We start from the raw sequence: 20,350 nt of genomic DNA, 5'->3' as shown, positions 1-20,350 counted from the left end.
GCTACAGCTCGTACCGCCAAAAATAAGCCCCCAGACAGCTCAATTGGCCAAAAAAAACAAAAACTTATGCCTCTCAGAATGTGATGATTAAATTTTTTTATTTTTTTTAACAAATAGTATTTTCTTTGTAAAAGTAGTAAAATATAAAAAACCTATATAAATTTGGTATCACTGTAATCGTATTGAGACACAGAATAAAACTAATGTCGTTTTTACCGCACGGTGAAAGACTTAAAACCAAAACCCCAAAAACAATGGAGAAATCAGTTTTTTCCAATTTCAGCCCGCAAATAATTTTTGTTCAGTTTCCTAGTACATTATGTAGTACTTTAAACAGTGTCATTAGAAACTACAACTCCTCCCGCAAAAAATAAATGTTGATATTCATTTTCACAGCATAACTCCACTAAATTGTACAAAAAAATATGTGGGGTCAAAATGCTAACTATATCCCTAGGAAAATTCCCTGAGGGGTGTTTCCAAAATGGGATCACTTTTGGGGAGTTTCCACTGTTTTGGTCCCTCCAGGGCGTTGTAAACGCGATATGGCACTGAAAACCAATCCAGCAAAATCTGCGCTCCAAAATCCAAAAGGCGTTCCTTCCCTTCTGAGCCCTGCAGTGGGACCAAACAGCAGTTTATTACCACATATGGTGTATTGCCGTAATCGGGAGAAACTGCTTTACAAATCTTGGGGTGCCTTTTCTCCTTTATTCCTTGTAAAAATGAAAAATTCTAGGTTTTCACAGAAAAAAAGGTGATTTTCATCTTCACGGACTAATTCCACTAAACTGTACAAAAAATGTGGGGTCAAAATGCTAACTATACCACTAGAAAAACGCCTTGAGGGGTGTAGTTTCCAAAATAGGGTCACTTTTGGGGGGGTTTCGACAGTTTAGGCACCACAAGATCTCTTCAAACCTGACATGGTGCCTAAAATATATTCCTAATAAAAAGGAGGCCCCAAAATCCACTAGGTGCTCCTTTGCTTCTTACCTGTGCTTGAGTCTACTAGGACACTAGGGCCATAAGTTGGATATTTCTAAAAACTGCAGAATCTGGGCAATAAATATTGACTTGCGTTTCTCTGGTAAAATCTTCTGTGTTACAGAAAATAATGTATTATAAATGAATTTCAGCAAAAAAAAATTAATTTGTAAATTTCACCTCTACTTTGCTTTAATTTCTGTGAAAAGCCTAAAGGGGTTCAAATACTTTCTGAATGCTGTTTTGAATACTTTGAGGGGTGCAGTTTTCAAAATGGGGTGATTTATGGGGACTTTCTAATATATAAGACCCAGAAAGCCACTTCAGAGGTAAACTGGTCCCTGAAAAAATAGATTTTTTAAACTTTCTTGAAAATATGAGAAAATGCTGCTAAAGTTCTAAGCCTTGTAACGTCCTAGAAAAATAAAAGGACGTTCAAAAAACTATGCAAACATAAAGTAGACATATGGGAAATGTTAACTGGTAACTATTTTGTGTGGTATTACTATCTGTTTTACAAGTAGATACATTTAAATTTAGAAAAATGCTAATTTTTGCACATTTTCGCTAAAATGTAACGTTTTTCACAATCAAATATTGAATTTATCGACCAAATTTTTTCGCTAACATAAAGTAGAATATGTCACGAGAAAAAAATCTCATTCACTCTCAAAACAGGCTATGTCTTGAAGGGGTTAAGAGTGAGGAGTGACAACGTGGTGCCTCCCTCTCACCAACCATTCTTCATACAATCTGTAGCCGATGTTGCTGGCTATGGATTCCAACTGACAATGACCTGGGACTGCCGAAATAAGAGAAACAGAGGAGCAGGAAGAGAGGGAAGAAGACTACAGAATAGCAGGCTAACGCTTGCAGTAAGGTAAGTATTATATATTTAAAAGTTTTTTATTGTGTTAAAAGGAACTCATAAAAAAGTTTTTATCTTTACAGGTACACCTTAAAAATATACAGTAGCATATAAGTAAAATTCATACAGAGGGCATAGCACTATTACAAATACAATTAATGTACAACATCTTTATCTAACATGATTTTAGATTGTTTTTTTCATATACATGTTTTCTTTCCTTTCTATGGCATACAAAAGTATATATTTCCAAGTAACCTCTCTAAAACCACATAAAAGGTGGAAATAAAAACTTTTAAGGGTGTGTTCACACGCTGCGTAAGGACCGTGGATTTTCCACAACGGATTTCATTGCGGAAAATCTGCAGAGTAATACAGTAGCAGCAGAGTGGATGAGATTTAAACATATCCCCTCCACAAGCTGAATAAAAAAAATCAGCTGAAAAGTTGTTAACAAATTGACCTGAAGTGCCTTTTTTTTTCAAAATCCGCAGCATGTCAATTTATGCTTCGGAATCGCTGCTTTTCTGTTGCCGGTTTTTCCCATTGAATTCAATGGGGAGGTAAAACCCGCAACAAACAGCAAATGTTGCTATTTTTGCGGCCTGAAAGCGGCGAAAAGGTTTATACTTACCATCTGGGCATTGTCATAGCGATGGGTTCTTCTGTTGTTCGTCCAGGCCGGCCTCCCGGGATGACGTTTCATCCCATGTGACTGCTGCAGCCAATCCCAGATTGCAGCAGTCACATGGGCTACAGCGTCATCTCAGGAGGTTGGACTGCAAGAACAACAGAGGGACACATCACCATGACTACGGAGAACGGGGAAAGTATAAGCTTTTTCTATTTTCAACCGCTGTTTTGTGCAGCGGACATTCCACAAAAAAAACTACACCAGAATTTGGAGAGGTTTTTTTTGGGCCATAATTACCTGCGGACACGCTGTGTAGTTTTACGTAGCGTATCCGCCCTACGTAAACATGGCCTAACAGTTTTACTGTTTAAACTAATAGACCCTCATTTTACTTGTATACAGTAAGTGAAAAAATATTGCAAATTTGTAGTTTGTAGTACCAGATTTGCATTATTTTTTAGATCAAGGCTAATACTTCTGACATTTTTTAGACAGGCCTATCACATTCCCTAAACCGACTCCTTTCCTTTGCCCCACTTTTACATTAGTCATAAGAACTTAACCCCCTCATTCATTAGTATCCCACACACTCCTTGCACTCTAGTGCACTTTATATCTGTCATGCACAGATACTGGCTGGTGACTGGCTCATGCAGCTTTATGTGTACTACCCCATGTGTATAAAAGAAGGCCGGACCATTGTCCTTTTTCAAGCACTTTTTACATTTAGTCTCCCCTATTTCCTCATAGACTGTAAGCTCTTCGAGCAGGGTCCTCACTCCTCTTATTTGAATTACTAATTAGGATTTGTCACTATGTAATGTCTGATATTGTCTGTTCATGTTCCTTCTAAATTGTAAAGTGCTTCGGAATATGTTGGCGCTATAATAAATAAAGATTATAATTATCATCAACTTTATTTGAAATGAATGTCTATCTACTGCGCTAAAGCAGTAGTACTGTATGTCCTGTACCATCAGTCCTACATGTGCATGGCATACGTGTTGTGTATGGTATCTGTGTTGGATGCACATTAAACTTTAGGTATGCATTGTTCGGACTACACTATTGAATCAAGAAAACACGCCGAATAAAAAAAGGCGATGAGAGCAGACCCTTGATAATTGTTCTCTTTTACACAGTATGGGTGGAAGCACACTGAAGATGCAGATACCTACCCAAATCTGCACTGTTCAGTCTCAGTGATTCAATACTTTGCAATAAAAAAAAAATAATAAATAAATAAAAAAAAGAGATCTGGTTTAAATTTTCTTATATTCAATTACTGATTGAGATATCTGCTTTCTCTTTAGTGAAAATACTAGCTTAATATATTCCTATACCAGCTCTTCTTAAACCAAGCCTATGTTGTTGACAAGGTGCAGGTAGAGTGATGATCAATGCCTGATTTACATGTCATGAGCCTAGAGGAACCGAATGCTTGGCGGCTTAAGCCACGGCCCATATTCTTAAAGGGGAAAAAAACATTTACACTACCGTTCAAAAGTTTGGGGTCACCCAGACAATTTTGTGTTTTCCATGAAAACTCACACTTATATTTATCAAATGAGTTGCAAAATGACTAGAAAATATAGTCAAGACATTGACAAGGTTAGAAATAATGATTTTTATTTGAAATAATAATTTTCTCCTTCAAACTTTGCTTTCGTCAAAGAATGCTCCATTTGCAGCAATTACAGAATTGCAGACCTTTGGCATTCTAGCTGTTATTTGCGGAGGTAAATCGGGAGAAATTTCACCCCATGATTCTAGAAGCCCCTCCCACAAGTTGGATTGGCTTGATGGACACTTCTTGCGTACCATACGGTCAAGCTGCTCCCACAACAGCTCTATGGGGTTGAGATCTGGTGACTGCGCTGGCCACTCCATTACAGATAGAATACCAGCTGTCTGCTTCTTCCCTAAATAGTTCTTGCATCTTTTGGAGGTGTGCTTTGGGTCACTGTCCTGTTGTAGGATGAAATTGGCTCCAATCAAGCGCTGTCCACAGGGTATGGCATGGCGTTGCAAAATGGAGTGATAGCCTTCCTTATTCAAAATCCCTTTTACCTTGTACAAATCTCCCACTTTACCAGCACCAAAGCAACCCCAGACCATCACATTACCTCCACCATGCTTGACAGATGGCGTCAGGCACTCTTCCAGCATCTTTTCAGTTGTTCTGCGTCTCACAAATGTTCTTCTGTGTGATAACTTCGATTCGTCTGTCCATAACACTTTTTTTCCAATCTTCCTCTTTCCAATGTCTGTGTGCTTTTGCCCATATTAATCTTTTCCTTTTATTAGCCAGTCTCAGATATGGCTTTTTCTTTGCCATTCTGCCCTGAAGGCCAGCATCCCGGAGTCGCCTCTTCACTGTAGACATTGACACTGGCGTTTTGCGGGTACTATTTAATGAAGCTGCCAGTTGAGGACCTGTGAGGCGTCTATTTCTCAAACTAGAGACTCTAATGTACTTGTCTTGTTGCTCAGTTGTGCAGCGGGGCCTCCCACTTCTCTTTCTACTCTGGTTAGAGCCTGTTTGTGCTGTCCTCTGAAGGGAGTAGTACACACCGTTGTAGGAAATCTTCAGTTTCTTGGCAATTTCTCGCATGGAATAGCCTTCATTTCTAAGAACAAGAATAGACTGTCGAGTTTCACATGAAAGCTCTCTTTTTCTAGCCATTTGGAGAGTTTAATCGAACCCACAAATGTAATGCTCCAGATTCTAAACTAGCTCAAAGGTAGGTCAGTTTTATAGCTCCTCTAAACAGCAAAACTGTTTACAGCGGTGCAAACATAATTGCACAAGGGTTTTCAAGTGTTTTCTAATCATCCATTAGCCTTCTAACACAGTTAGCAAACACAATGTACCATTAGAACACTGGAGTGATGGTTGCTGGAAATGGGCCTCTATACACCTATGTAGATATTGCATCAAAAACCAGACGTTTGCAGCTAGAATAGTCATTTAGCACATTAACAATGTATAGAGTGTATTTCTGATTAATTTAATGTTATCTTCATTGAAAAAAACTGTGCTTTTCTTTCAAAAATAAGGAAATTTCTAAGTGACCCTAAACTTTTGAACGGTAGTGTATTTTTAGTATAAACTTTAAAAAAAAAGTTTACTCCCTGCAATTGCTTAAAAAATGCACCATGACCAGATTTGTAAGTATGGTATTTCGCATCACTTGCAGTCCACCCCAGAATGTAGACACAGCACAGCCGTGCTCACCCTTAACACTTGGTGCAGCTGTACCCCATTATTAGTAATTAAAGCTGTGTCTACCCGGTTCTCCAAGCTGTACAGCAAAATTCCCCTATCTCCCCTCCAGCAGTCATAGCAGTGTTCCCCCCCTAATTTCCAGTATTCACAGTTCTCCCAAAAGCAGTCAATGTAGTGTCCGCCTAACTATAAAACCACAATTCCCCCATATCCCTACGGTAATTACAGCAGTGTCTCCTCTCTCTCCCCAGTACCCAATGCCCTCCTTTCAACTAGTGGACCCAACAGGGCCTCACCCCTCTTTCCCATGAGCCAAAGTAGGGCCTCCCCCTTTCCCCCAGTTGTCAGATCTATATCTTTCGTCCTTTCCACAGTAGTCACAGCTGTGCTTCCCTTTACCCATCCCTCACTGGTCACACATGTGTTTCTGCACTCTTTCTCCCAGTAGTCATAGCAGTGCCAACCTTCCCAAAAGTAGTCACAGCAGAACTCCACTCCCCTTTTCCTCGGTAGCCACTGCAGGGCAACCTTCCCTCAGTAGCCACAGCAGAGACCTTCTAATTCCCCTAGTCATCACAGACATGCCTGCCTTTCCCCAGTACTAATGCGTGGCTCCCAAACCTTCTTTCCCCAGAGGTCTCAGCAGGACCTCCCCCCTCCCCTCACTTACCTGCCACATAATCCCATGGTACACCCTCTGCTGGCAGCAAGCTTCATGTGAGCAGCCTCCGCCTGGCTTATACATGAAGCATCCGACTCCTGCATTGATCTCTGCTAACAGAGACCAATCACTAACAGCCTTTGTCTGTGCCTTTAGTCACAGCAGGACTTACCCACTTCCCCCAGTGTTCACAGCAGGGCCCTCACTTTTCCCAGCAATAACAGCAGAATACACGCTCTTCCTTTCCCCCTTGGTCAAAGCAGAGTTCTACCCCTTCCTTTCCCCAGTGGTCACAGCAGAGCTTTCTATACATTTTCTCCATTGGCCACAGCAGGACCCCCTTTATTTCAGTAGAGATTTCCTTTCCCCAGGATCTCCCTTTTCCTCATAATAACCTCCAATATGCACCCTCTGCAGGCAGGAAGCTTAATATAGGCATCCTATCTCCAGCTACTGCATCAAGCTCTTCCTTCAGAGATTGGAGAAGGACTAGAACACAGCAGCTGTCATTATTTTATAGTCACGGTGTACTCGCTCTGCAGAAGAAGTTACAGACCGCCTCTGCCGGGGCCCTATTTGCAAGCCCACCCATAGGCATAAGTCTTAGGCTAAGTTCACACATAAATCCGCAACAAAATCCGCAATTTATTGACACGTGTAACTTGTATAATTAGAAAAGCCATAAAACTGTATCCAAAAGCCATAAAACTGTATCAAATGGGTAACAGTCTGCTCAACTGTTTGTGCTTCTCTCATTCCGCTCTATGAGAATGGACTTTGTATGTGAAAAGACAGTACAAAAAAAAAAAAAAAAAGATTCAAAACACACCAAAACCAACATATTTAGAAGAAAAAAAATGAAAACTTTATTGGGCATACGTCTCTATTATAAAAATAAAGCCACAAGGAGATAGATTTAGGGTATGTTCATACACGGAGTCAAAAACTGCTGAAAATTACGGAGCTGTTTTCAGAGAAAACAGCCTCTGATTTTCAGCGATTTTTGAAGCTGAAAACTTTTTTCCAGCCGTTTTTTTGAGCCGTTTTTCTTTTGACACAATGAAAAACAGCTCCAAAAACGGTCCTCCACACTCTGACACAGTCCAATAAGTGATGACTGTGTAGTGACACACCATATTGACAGGGGGGATGATATAGTTCTAAGAAAAGATACTCCTGCATTATTTTATAGGGTTTACAAGTATTTACTAAAAAAGACATGTCAGGAGAGCTTACAGGCCCTCTTTATGAGGCTACTGAAACTTGACTGATGTTGATTGCTAAATGACTACAAATAGTGAGTCACTATGCTTTTTTTTAATTCAAATATGAATTGACTAAGTTTGTGCGTATCTAAATGTTGAAAATGTTTTATTTTGGCATTGACGTCAACCTCTAGTAAGGCCCAGATTTCATCATAGTTTAGTTAGTGAAACCCAAACAGAAACACCAACAAAATCCACAGAACTCATGTATTATAAATCTGTGTTCATGTTGATCCATAAAACAGCACGTTTCGTACGGGTTACACAGAGGATTTTTTTCTTACAGATCCATATAAAATCTGCTGGGGAAAAAAATACTGGAATGTTTCATTACTTGCCGTATTACACCAGTATTGTCCCCTGAAGGCATTGCTTCTGGAGGAGTATACGGTGCTCTACAGAGCTATGGCCCATAATACGGAACCACAGGGACTGTGTCACTGTACAGGTCATGTGCACATAGCTTTGCCGTGTACACAAGGCCTTATTTTAACATATTAGACATGCCTAGCGGAAAGGGAATAGATTGCCACTGGGCAATAAAAACAAAAACATGTGAAGAAGGGGAGATTAGAATTACCCCTGATCAACATCTTTTAGTTTACGTCCTTGTAGCATTTCACATGTATGTATAACTACATATGCACACACGAATACATACCTTGCCTCAAGTCTCTAGCTGCATCCAACATAAATAACACATACAACTTTGTTTTAGCACAGTTTATTGTTCAATGTTAATGCTTTCTATGATATACTTTTTTTTTTTTTTTACACATGAAGCATTAAGCTTTGCCTTCATGTTACTCAATCCTGTACTGTACTGGCACATCCGAAGCAGCACAAAAATTTTCCAAAAAAGAACAATCTGTACACTTTAGATAAATAGACCTCTGGATAACCCAACTAAAAGACTGTGACATTGTTTTACAAAATAATAATGCTAGGTACAGTACTTTACACACAGAATGAAGGTGAAGAAAACAACCAAACCAAAGGAATTGTATATACAGTCACAAGTCTTAATTGCCCAGCTTACCTATCAAATATAATTATAGTCCTCATTGAGGGCAGAAAGCATGCACCAAAAATATATGTTTAAGGCTGTGTTCACATCTGCGTTGGAGGCTCTGCTCAGAGCATTTGTCGCAGATTCCGTCACATTTGACAGAAGAGATAGCACAACATGCATAGCTATTTTTTCTGGCAAAATGACGGAACCCGATAGACCCCATTATTAGGCAATGGGATCTGTCGGGCGCCATCGGGATCCATCCTGTAACGGACCGGTCACAGCTTGAATTCACGAAGATGTGCACTCAGCCTTATATAAGCTACTTTTGTGGTTCTTGTGTGAGTATTGGGAGTGTGTAATGACTGAATCACAATTGGGATCTTATGGTTAAAAAAAAAAACCCTCAAAAGCTTACTTACTTAAGTGATCTCAGCCGCAAAAGTGCTTATTCCATTAAAGTGGAGTGATCTTGAACCCCCACAATTTGTATTTTGACAAGTTTTCTCAGATCTGCTGTTTTGAGGAATTGGCAGGCTGGGAACACCAAACTAGAGGGAAAAAAATTGGCTATATGTAAGCTCTGGTTTGATTTTGCACATAAGACCCCTTTATCAGCTACTGCAAAGCCACAAGGATAGATAGATTTAGGGTATGTTCACACACGGAGTCAAAAACGTTTGAAAATTACGGATCTGTTTTCAGAGAAAACAGCCTCTGATTTTCAGCCATTTTTGAAGCTGAAAACTTTTTTCCAGCCTTTTTTTGAGCCGTTTTTGGAGCTGTTTTTCTATTGACACAATGAAAAACAGCTAAAAAAACGTCCCTAGATGTGACATGCTACTTCTTTTTACGGGGCGTTTTTTATGCCCGGTTTTTTAAAAGTTCAATGGGCAGATGTTTGTAGGCATTCGCTACCATTTTTTTGGGCGTATTTCGGGGTGTTTATGCCCCGAAATACGCCTGAAAACACAGCGTGTGAACTTATTCTGACTATTCAGCATATTATTCTTTAAAAGATAGGATGGGATGACCATTTGATTTCTGGTATTGTTATTACGTTTGACAAATTGTCATGACTCTTTTGCAGTCTGTGCGTCACGGATTCTGCATTATCACTTGTAATGATTTTTTGGTATTTGAAAGTGTCCTTCATTGTGGACCTGTGAGTCCTACTCAAATGCTTTACCACTTTCATTTGTTTGACACAGTAATATGCAGACTTTTAAATAACAAGAGATTTGACAAAAAACTAAATTATTAAAAAAATACAATAAACACTTACACGTGCAAGGGCAAATGGTGTATATCACATTTGAATAAATGCATCTAAGGCCACTTGCACGTCACGTTTCCTCTCTCTTGTATGTATTTATGTGCCGAGATCGGATTCTTCTTTGGAGCAAAAAAGAAAGTACGGGAGAGATGTCTCAAAAATTAAACTCAATATTTCATTGTCTCCTAAACAAAGAGTCTATAGGGTGTTAGCATCCCCGTTTTCCCACAAAACAAAATAGCAGATCTTTAAGGTAAAAAAAAAATTATATTTGATATATGATTGATTAATTCTTCAGAAGTCAAGAAATATATTCACTGGTGACCACAAGTTGTTTTTTTTCCTTCATAAATGGAGCTTCCTTCCAAAAATGGAAAGCATTTATTGTTAAAAATAAGTTTTGAAGTTGACTTATTAAAAAAATAATGCAGTGTCACTTCTGCACCTCCTATATATCACAGTGGATCACACTTTGACTTGATCAGAACGAAGTTTAGTAAATCACTCAGGAGCACACAGGAGCCGCTGTCAGCCGAGCAGTTAGTGCAGCTCACTGGCAGATTCCACTCAGAAAGGCTTTCTGCAGCTTCTATGTACTGTGATACATACAAGCTGCAGACGTGAAACTGCAATTTATTTTAAATATAACTCAAATACAAAAATAGTTTTTATCACTAAATAAATGCTTTACAATAAATAAATAAAAATACCCCAAAATAGCTTTTAAAGGGTTTCAATCAAGGACTAAATAAATAAAGGTATATTTTCTTTACATCCCCTACAGAAGTACAACACATAGGTTTCTACCTGATAGGACAGATGGCCTCTAATTCAGCTGTATTACATCTTATTCTGGGAGAACCCCTTTATCATTTATTGACTATTGGCCCCTAAAATATCTGTTTACATTCCAAATCTTTTATAAAACAGAATTCTAAGGAGCTACTAAAATTAAAATGTTACCACAGACTGACACCACAAGTCAGAAACAGATAATAAGCAGACTTATACAGTCAGTTTGTTTTATGGATAAATTATTTTCAGCCCTCTTCTGCAGCATGCTATATTTTATTTTAGTAGATGGCTTAACAGATTTAAAATAATGTGGCCATCCGATTTCATAAGTACAGAAAAAATGGATGCCTTTTTTTAATGGGTAGGGTTACTTTTAGGAATGTCGACATGTGACATTTTGAAAGCATTTTGTCATTTTTATGCGTTATTACAAAATCCACTAGAGAAGAAGAAAATTAATGTGAAAATCACTGAGGAAATTACATGAAATTGCACTTGCGAACCGCAAGTAATGTCCAATTTGGGTGGAGATGGCTATCCTAATTGGTTTACTGATCATATTTGCTGGACTTGTGGGAATAGTTGGACAGACATGCAACAGTGGGTTTGTGTTAAAACACAGCAGCCAATCTGCAAAAGCAGAGCTGCGTTTTGAAGCATTGGACGGACAAAAGAAAGGAGTGCTCCTGAGACAAATTACTCACCTGATAAAATCCCCATAATTTCAGAGCAGTTCTGTGTGCTGCTCTTAGTTTACAGTGCTACAGCTGCAGCGATGACATGCCCGTATACCCATGATATCACTACAGCCAATCACTGGCCTCAGCGGTTTTGTGCCATATACCAATGAGGCCAGTGATTGGCTGCAGTGATCACGTGGGTAAATGGGAATGTCATCGATGCAGCACTGTAAATAAATAGTGGCAGTTGCCAGATTTTTTACAATCTCAAAAAAACCTTTTAAAACTTTCATCTTAAATTACATGGTTTACTAAATCTCCATCCTATTTGGATTCGTAAAAAACATTCTTGCAGAATACCAGCGATGATTGGGCTTGAAAATGTATAACGGAAATGTTTAACTGCCTTAATTTTTTTTATTTTATTTAGATCACATGATCATCTTTTCTAACTGCCATATTTACCCTCAGAAGAACTTATGCGCACCTTACATAGATAGTCAAAGTGTAGAGACTGACACAGATTTACTGGTGTTTGCAATTGTGTCATGGGATAATAGCCACAAGCTGATATAATTTAGGAACCATACTGTAACATAAAATACAGGGAGCACAAATAAACAATTTAAGAACATATACAAACACTGTGATTATGGAAATCGCAAATAAAAATTCTAATAATTCAGGTTCAGATTGTGCATTATTACAGAGTAGGCCTTTTCCCAATCCCATCAAAGTCTAAGAAAAAAAAAAAAAAAAAACGTTTGTTCTGCAACATTTAATTAACAAAATAAATAAATTGGACCAATTAATTTATTCACAGAAAATAATGTAATTAAGAAAATTTGAAAAAAAAATTACATAAAAGCTAGGCATTCCTAACAAGTTCTTGATACTATAGGTCACAACCTGTGCACCAACAGCCATATACAGGCTCCAAGAATTATTATTTGTCCTCGACATCCATAAAACCTCTTTTATGCCAATTCTATGACAGTTTTTTCTATTATTTTGCCACCATTACACCACTGACATAAATACGAAAAAAAACATTTGTAGAATTACTTGGACAGCACTTGTAACAGGCTCAGGCCCTATCTAATAGGACTGCTATTGCCGAGAGTACTGGTTCTAGAATATAATGGAAAAACTTGCCATGGCAATAGGAGAAAGGCAGGAATGTAACTTTGTGTGTTTGTCATCTAAAGCTGGATGACAACCACCATGGGTTAAAACTGTAATGGATGCTATTAGTGACGGTCATCTTTGGAAATCCAGCATCCATATAGAACACAGAAAAACTGAATAAAATATTAACTTTGTAGAAGAGGACAACTGAGGGACTATTTCTAGACATTATTTTTAAGATGAAAGGCTCTTTATTTGACACACTTTATTATGGCTCTACTCAAAAAAAGAACAATTAGTTTGTTGTATTTTTTATTTAAGTATATAACATATATAGTATACATAATGGATTGTGGAAATGTAAAAATTTAGTGAAGTTAGGGGGCAAATCCTCTTCCATTTATAAAAAAAAAAAAAAATACTACATTTTACATTGACATAATTTATAACACTCAAAAAAATAAAAAAATTGGTTTCCGTGTGGCTCATGTCCTGTCTTTCTTATACCATGATTGATTGACAATACAAGAGAATAAAATTTGCTATAATACATTTCATTAAACCTAAGCAAAAGCCATTTCGGCTAAAATCCCCGCACAGTTATATCTCTGTAAACATTTATTTCTGGAAACATACAGTAAGCAAAGCTGGCATAAAAATAACACTATATCGCATGGGCATGTTAAGACTATTGTGCACTGTATCGTGGAAGTAAGGATGCCACAACAAGTACTTTTTATTCCTGCATTCATTATAGAGAACACTAAGACTGAAAAAAGAATCCAATAACAGAATACCATAGTAGAAGAAAGAACACATATAAACAAATAAAATAAAGACAAATTAAATTGAAATGACCATGGAATGTAACAGATTGAACACCACTGCACTTGTACTTGTCATCTGGAGTAAGCAGCATTTAAAAGCAGTGGTACAAACTGGATTATTGTTTATATCAGACATCTTAGTGTGGCAGTGGGACCAGAATATCAACATAATTGATTGGGAAGAAGCCTGACTGGCCATGCAGCATCCCTTCATACCAATTTTCATCAATCTGGTTGGTGAGAGTAATGATGTCACCCTCTTTGAAGCCAAGTTCTCCTTCATTCTCTGGATCAAAGTCATATAGGGATCGACAGCATGGCTGATCCATGGGAGCACCTGCATCACACAAAGTAAATACACAGTTGTAATTAATTTTTAGTTTATTTTAATTTTTTTAGGCTATAAAACAAGTAGGGCCTTATATTTTATCTTTGGTTTGTGCTGTGGTTTTACAGCAAACATGCAGAAATGGTAAACCAAAGCTTCTACCCACTCTACTGGGTGTCCAGCTATCTTCAACAGCCGCAAAACTGGTGCTATGGTTTGACAAAAAGATGGCTCAAATAACAGTATTCCTTTGCATCAACTGTGCTAAAATTGAGTTTGAGGCGCTGATATTAGAAGGTGGGGCACACTTTTGCTTTTTTACACACATCTGTACAGCTTAGCTCTATTGGCAGGATAACATCCATTGCGTTCTTTGGAGGTATCCTACATACTGTGTCCTTTAAGAGTGCCTCTATGGATGACTGTATATAGTTAATCCACCTTTAATTACTTATGAGCATTTGCCTAGCACAGATGCCAGTATACAGGTACTGCTCCCTCTAGGTATAACCTTTGAAGTACAAAAAAAATCTATGTATGAAAAATAAAACATTGTGTGACATTATTTTTGACAGAAGAGCATTATTTTCATAGTAGTAAATCCAAAAATACACACTTTAAGGCCCCATGCACACGAACGTAAAAACGCCCGTAATCACGGGCCGGAATTACGGGCCCATAGACTTCTATTGGCCACGGGTACCTCCCCGTATGCTTACGTTGAAAAATATAGAACATGTCCTATTTCAGGCCGTAATTACGGCACGGGCAGGCCCATAGAAGTCTATGGGGCTCCCGTAATTACGGGTGACTACGTGTGTGCACTCGTAATTACGGGAGCGTTGCTAGGCGACGTCAGTAAATAGTCACTGTCCAGGGTGCTGAAATAGTTAAATGATCGGCAGTAACCCTATCCGCACCAGGGACAGTGGCTATCGATCACAATATAAATAAAGCTGTGAAAAAAAAGACGACGTTCATACTTACCCAGAACTCCCTGATTCTTCCTCCAGTCCGGCCTCCTGGGATGACGTTACAGCCCATGTGACCGCTGCAGCCAATCACAGGCCAATCACTGGCTGCAGCGGTCACAAGGACTGCGCGTCATCCAGGGAGGTCGGACTGGATGTCAATAGAGGGACGCGTCACCAAGACAACGGCCGGGTAAGTATGAATTTCTTTTACTTTTATTACGGAAAGGGCTGTCCCTTCTCTCTATCCTGCACTGATAGAGAGAAGGGCTGCCGATTACTGCAGTGTAATTTTGCAGCGAAAACGTGCCCGTAAATACGTGTCGAATACGTGTGACTAAGGACCCGTATTTATGCCAGTATTTACGGGTGGACAAAAATACGGTCGTCGTGTGCATGGGGACAACTTTTTAGATAGAAAAATAAGTGGTCACCTATCCCCTGTGGGTCCCAGCAGCAGGACAGCACTCTGCCTTTTGGTACTTTAAGCAATTCACAGTTTACACTTTACATTTTGGTGTAATTTATTCTTTAAAGGGGTTTTCCCGAGTTAAACTTTTATCTCTGGTCTATATCTAGCTTCCCCACCACAATAAATTAGTACTTTACTTACATTTTCCAAAGTGCCTCGTTCCTCCGCTCCTGCCGTTTGTCACGTGACCTCTGACGTCACAATTCCTGCTCCCTCTAGTGACGTGCCGTATACCGATCACATAGGCTAGGAGTCGACAGTCCTACCCTAGTATACGGCAATTCACTAGTGACATTGAGTTTCTGGGAAATGTGTTTTTTCACATCGGGGGAACGCACATGCGCAGTCCCCTTGGACTCTCAATGTACGCATGCATGGTTTATGCACTAATGCTTACCCTGCTGTCTAACACCGATTGCTCAGCGCTTGCGCTGATCTGTTTAGTCATTGCAAGAGGCCGACAGCCAAATGCAAAGATTGCTTACATGTTTTCTTAAAGATCAAAAAACATAACAAAAAAAGGAAAAAAGTCTAAAGATTTCGATCATACTTTTCTGCCATCTAATCTCCACTCCTGGTTTTGACTAAAACTATTCATAGAGAAATTGCATAATTGGCGAAAGATAACAAACAAATTCCCTACGGTCCCCTTTTAAAAGTACATCTACCTAAACAAAGCATAAATGTGGCAATATCCATAAGCATACCTGATGGTTTCGGAGTGGAAGCAAGAGAAATACCTCCATTATGCTGATTGTTTTCACTGGGTAATGTAAGTTCCAAGCTCATACGAGGTTTTGGCTGGTATTCTCGCCGTGGCTGTACTGCAGCATCTCTAACTCTGCAAAATGAAAAGTATTTTGTTTGGTTATCTCTATGTTCTGTAACTGTAACTTTTTTTTCCTAATATTTGGGTTTTACAGTTTGTGAGAAATTGATCTGTGGGTTGAAGGACATCTTTTATGAGTTGTGACCAAAATTATAGATGAGATTCTATTTTTCTCATATAACACAATTTCCTTTGGACTAAGCTGAAACAGACCAAAATATTTGGTATCCACTATTCTTTATTTCACATGAAGTAGAAAAAAAACATTGAAAAAAATTAAAACAAAAAAATAGCATCGACAAAAATATTGGAACCTTTAAGGTCTAGCTCACATCGAAATTTTGCTCTACATTTAGCGGGTACGTCTGGAAAGTTCCCACCATACACGCTAAACGTGTCTATAAGGCATTAGCTCAACGGAGGCCAAAAGTGTCCTTTTGGCCTCTGTCGGGCTAGTTTACATCAGTATACTTTTTTTTATGCAATAGCGTAAAAAAGGCGAGCGGTATACATTTTTTTCAACATAGGGGCCTATGGGTGACGGATGCTTCTGTATGCATCCATCACAGGCCTCTGTTAAATGTATGTATCCGAAAGCTCCGGTTACGTTACTGTCCATATATGGAAAGTTATCGCTGGATCTTCCCTAAACAGCAGAGGCTGTGCTGCCCACTGGCGATATCCCCCGACTGCAAGACCTTGACAACCAGTCCCTGGTTGCTTTGAAATCTTGAGATTGCCCCAGTAACATAACTGGTTAGTTACATCACTGGGGCTATCCCAGGGAAGCTCCAGTGACGTAGCTTCCCTGGGCAGAGATAGCACCTTGGGACACCGGCTGCTTTAAAGTTCTTGTGGTCGCAGGGGATATGGGGCTGCCATGCGGGTGATGCTTGAAGTCCCCGGCCAGAGAGCTGCCGTTGCTTTAGCTCGGAACCTGGGATTATGATGCTCCAGACGTCAGGGACTTCTCCAGGGCCGGAGTCCCTGGCCAGAGCGCTTCTGACTCTCTGGCTGGGTACTCAGGCATCGCAAAGATCCAGACATCACTGTCCATATATGGACAGGTTGCACTCTGCCTGTGGGTTCAGGCGATGTATGCCACTGAATACCTATACAATGGGATACATTGCAGCCTTCTGTTGGAGTCCTCCCGACATATACCTTTGATGAAAGAAAAAAAAAAGCAGGATGTGAACTAGGCCTTATCTAACATTTCATAGCCCAGCCTTTTAAGACAATGCCTCTATTTTGAATGAGATTACTCCATTTTTTGACTGCCAGTTTATCTGACTTTTCCTGGTCTTCTCTGAGGTTTCTTCTCTGAAATGTGAGTAAAATAAAAGACCAAGAGCAAGACACTTCAGGATAGTCTAACATTTTTTTCTTCAATTTTTGGGTGCCTTTTGAAGTATATTTTGGGTCATTATCCTGCTGGAGGCTCTTTGACCAACAAAAGTTTATGATATTGGGCAGTACTAGGAAGATTTTAATGACATTAACTGACAAATTTTCACATGCCAAATTAGAGTAATTTTTGTAAAAAATTGGGCCAAAAACTGATCATGTAAGCAGGACTGGTATTGTAGAAAATGGTCAACAAGCAAACGAACATTTTAAGAGACAGTTGTTCTTGTAATCTCAAAATGCATATATAACGGACAGATACATATGCACATTTTGCCAAATGTTCATACCAGAATACGGCCATAAAATGCCAAATAATACTTCCACAGAATATCTACACAAAACTTCCGAAAAAAATACTGCCAAATAATGCCTGAATAATAATACATACAGTATCCAAATAAAACTACCATAAAGTGCCCACCTAAAGGCTCTGTTCACATAGTGTTATTACCTTCCGTCTGAGGTATATGTCGGTAAGATTTTCCCCGATGTAAGGCTGGAACATATGCCACGGTATAGACATACAGCAATATACACTATATAGACTAAAGTATTTTAGACGCACCTCTTATTCATTGAATTCATGTATTTCATTCAGTCCCATTGCCACAGGTGTATAAAATCAAGCACCTAGCCATGCAGTCTACCTGTATAAACATTTGTGAAAGAATGGGTTGTTTTAAAGAGTTTACTGAATTCCACAGTGGCTTGCTGCATTATATTACAGTACCAGTTTGTGAAATTTCTTCCCTCTTAGATATTTATGATCAACTTAGTGACATTATTGTAAAGTGAAAGAATTTAGGAACCACAGCAACTCAGCCATGATGTGGCAGACCACATAAAGTTACAAGACGGGGGCGCTGTGTGCCGAGGCACATTGTGCATAAGAGTTGCCAACGCGCTGTTGACTCAATAGCTGCAGAGACCTCCCCTGGCATTATCAGCACAAAAACTGTGCCCCGGGAGCTTCATGACATGTCTTTCCATTGATGAGCAGCTGCACACAAGCCTTACATCACCAAGAATAATGCCAAGCATCAGATAGAGTGGTGTAAAGTGTGGTACCACTGGACTCTGGAGAGGTGGAAACGAGTTTTGCAGAGTGACAAATCACCCTTCTCTATCTGGCAGTCTGGTGGATGAGTCTGAGTTTGTCGGGTGCCAGGGGAACGTTCCCTGCCTGACTGCATTGTGCCAACTGTAAAGTTGGTAGAGGAGAGATAATGCTATGGGGTCATTTTTCAGTGGTAGGCCTAGGCCACTTAGTATGCTGAAGCATTAAGATATCCCTTCATTGAAACTAACACAATTTGGACAATTGTATGCTTCCAACTGGGAACAGTTTGGGGGAAGGCCTTTTCTGTTCCAGCATGTCTGTGCCGAGTGCACAAACAAGGTCCATAAAGAAATGGTTGAGTGAGTTTGTTGTGGAAGAACTTGACTGGCCCGCACAGAGCCCTAGTTCACCCCATTGAACACCTTTGGGATGAACTAGAACAGAAAATGTGAACCAGGCACTCTCGTCCATCAGTGTCTGACCTCACAAATGCTCAAAATCTTGTAGAAAGCCTTTCCAGAACAGTTAAAAGCTGTTTTAGCTGCAATGGGGGAGGGACACCAACTCCATATTAATGACTATGGATTTACAATGGGATGTCATAAAGTCTTCTGTAGATGTCCCAATACTTTTGTCCATATATTGTACGTCGCTAATAGGCTGTCGTAGTAAAAGAAAAAAAAAAAAAGCAAATACCTCATGGTATACACTTTTTACAGTATCACTCTGTATAGAATAGCGTAGTCTACTGTGTTAATCTTCACAGAAAAAAAAGTATGCCAACATATACCGTCCCCACGTATGCTAAAAGGACACTCTTTTGGCATAGGCCGGGTGAATGGGGGCCCTAACGTTATGTGAACAGAGCCTACACTACCATATATTTCCTACAATACTGCCAATCCATGCCCAAATAAAACTGCTTTTAGTGTTCAAATAATACCACCATATAATCCCCAAATAGTCAAGGGTTTAATGATAGTCCATGGTCGTCTCAGGCAGTAAAGGTTTACATGCCCAAGTCTCATGGTGCTCATGGGAATCCAGTCCTTTGAGCTACCTATGAAACGGTGGCCATGTACAATTTCCTTGTTTGCCAACCCCTAAAATTGGCAACCCCTGTTCTGGAGATAGGTGTGGGTCCCAGAGCTGAGACATGCATCTGTCACACCTATTGCACACGACCGAGATCTGGCCATGAAAAATGGTCCGAGTATCGGCTGGATTTCCTGGCCCGACCACGGTACAGGTGAACGGGACTCTTGTCATCATAGACATTTTATGATGCTAAGAGTCCCTGCCTTCCCGCGGAATTGCTGTTCCGTACTGTATCATTTTGTTCAGTACGAAACAGCAGTTCCATGAGGAGGCAGGGACTCCTAGCATCATAAAATGTCTATGATGCCAGAAGTCATCTTCACCTGTACAGCGGTCAAGCGGGGGAAATCCGTCCGACACACGGATCATTTTTCACGGCCCGAACTCGGTCATGTGCAAGAGGTGTCAGACATTTGAGGCATATCCCCTAGATTTGGCATACATGTCTAAGATGGGAGTAACCCTTTAACTATGAGTAAAAGTTAGCCAGTAAGTGTGTATAATGAAAACAATTTTTTCACATTTTGCATCTATAATGTGGATTACCTTGTGGTCCAAAGCATCTTAAAAATCAAACAATGTCATCAGAGTTGTTTAAGGGACCATGAAAATAGTAGTTGATGAATCTAAAAAATTATAATATGTACACATAAGAAGAAAAATAAATTAGGGATTCTCTGTATAAGGATCAAGTAGAAATTAAATTCTCATGGAAATGTATGGTTTAAGCATAAAGGATAATGTCAGTCCTTTCCGGATTGTGGCAAAAAACTGGGCAGCGATATTAGTAGCAGATCTGCTTGACTGCCCAGGGCAAATA

At 39.5% G+C, this 20,350-nt stretch overlaps 1 protein-coding gene across 1 annotated transcript in view; it reads right to left on the bottom strand.

Moving 5' to 3' along the window:
- Nucleotides 1-12,275: 12,275 nt before the first annotated feature.
- Nucleotides 12,276-20,350, bottom strand: part of SH3GL2 (SH3 domain containing GRB2 like 2, endophilin A1) — a 163,900-nt gene continuing 155,825 nt past the window's right edge. Inside the window, exons 8-9 of the mRNA XM_075851688.1 lie at nt 15,841-15,974; nt 12,276-13,699 (exon numbers count right to left, since the gene is read on the bottom strand). Of these exons, the coding sequence (XP_075707803.1) occupies nt 13,500-13,699; nt 15,841-15,974 (334 nt within the window). The 3' untranslated portion in view covers nt 12,276-13,499. The remainder of the gene's footprint in view (nt 13,700-15,840; nt 15,975-20,350) is intronic.

This window comes from Rhinoderma darwinii, chromosome 1 (assembly GCF_050947455.1).
Source record: "Rhinoderma darwinii isolate aRhiDar2 chromosome 1, aRhiDar2.hap1, whole genome shotgun sequence".
Taxonomy (NCBI): Eukaryota; Metazoa; Chordata; class Amphibia; order Anura; family Rhinodermatidae; genus Rhinoderma; species Rhinoderma darwinii.
Note: the sequence above shows the minus strand (reverse complement) of the source record. Positions and strands in the feature narration are given on the sequence as shown.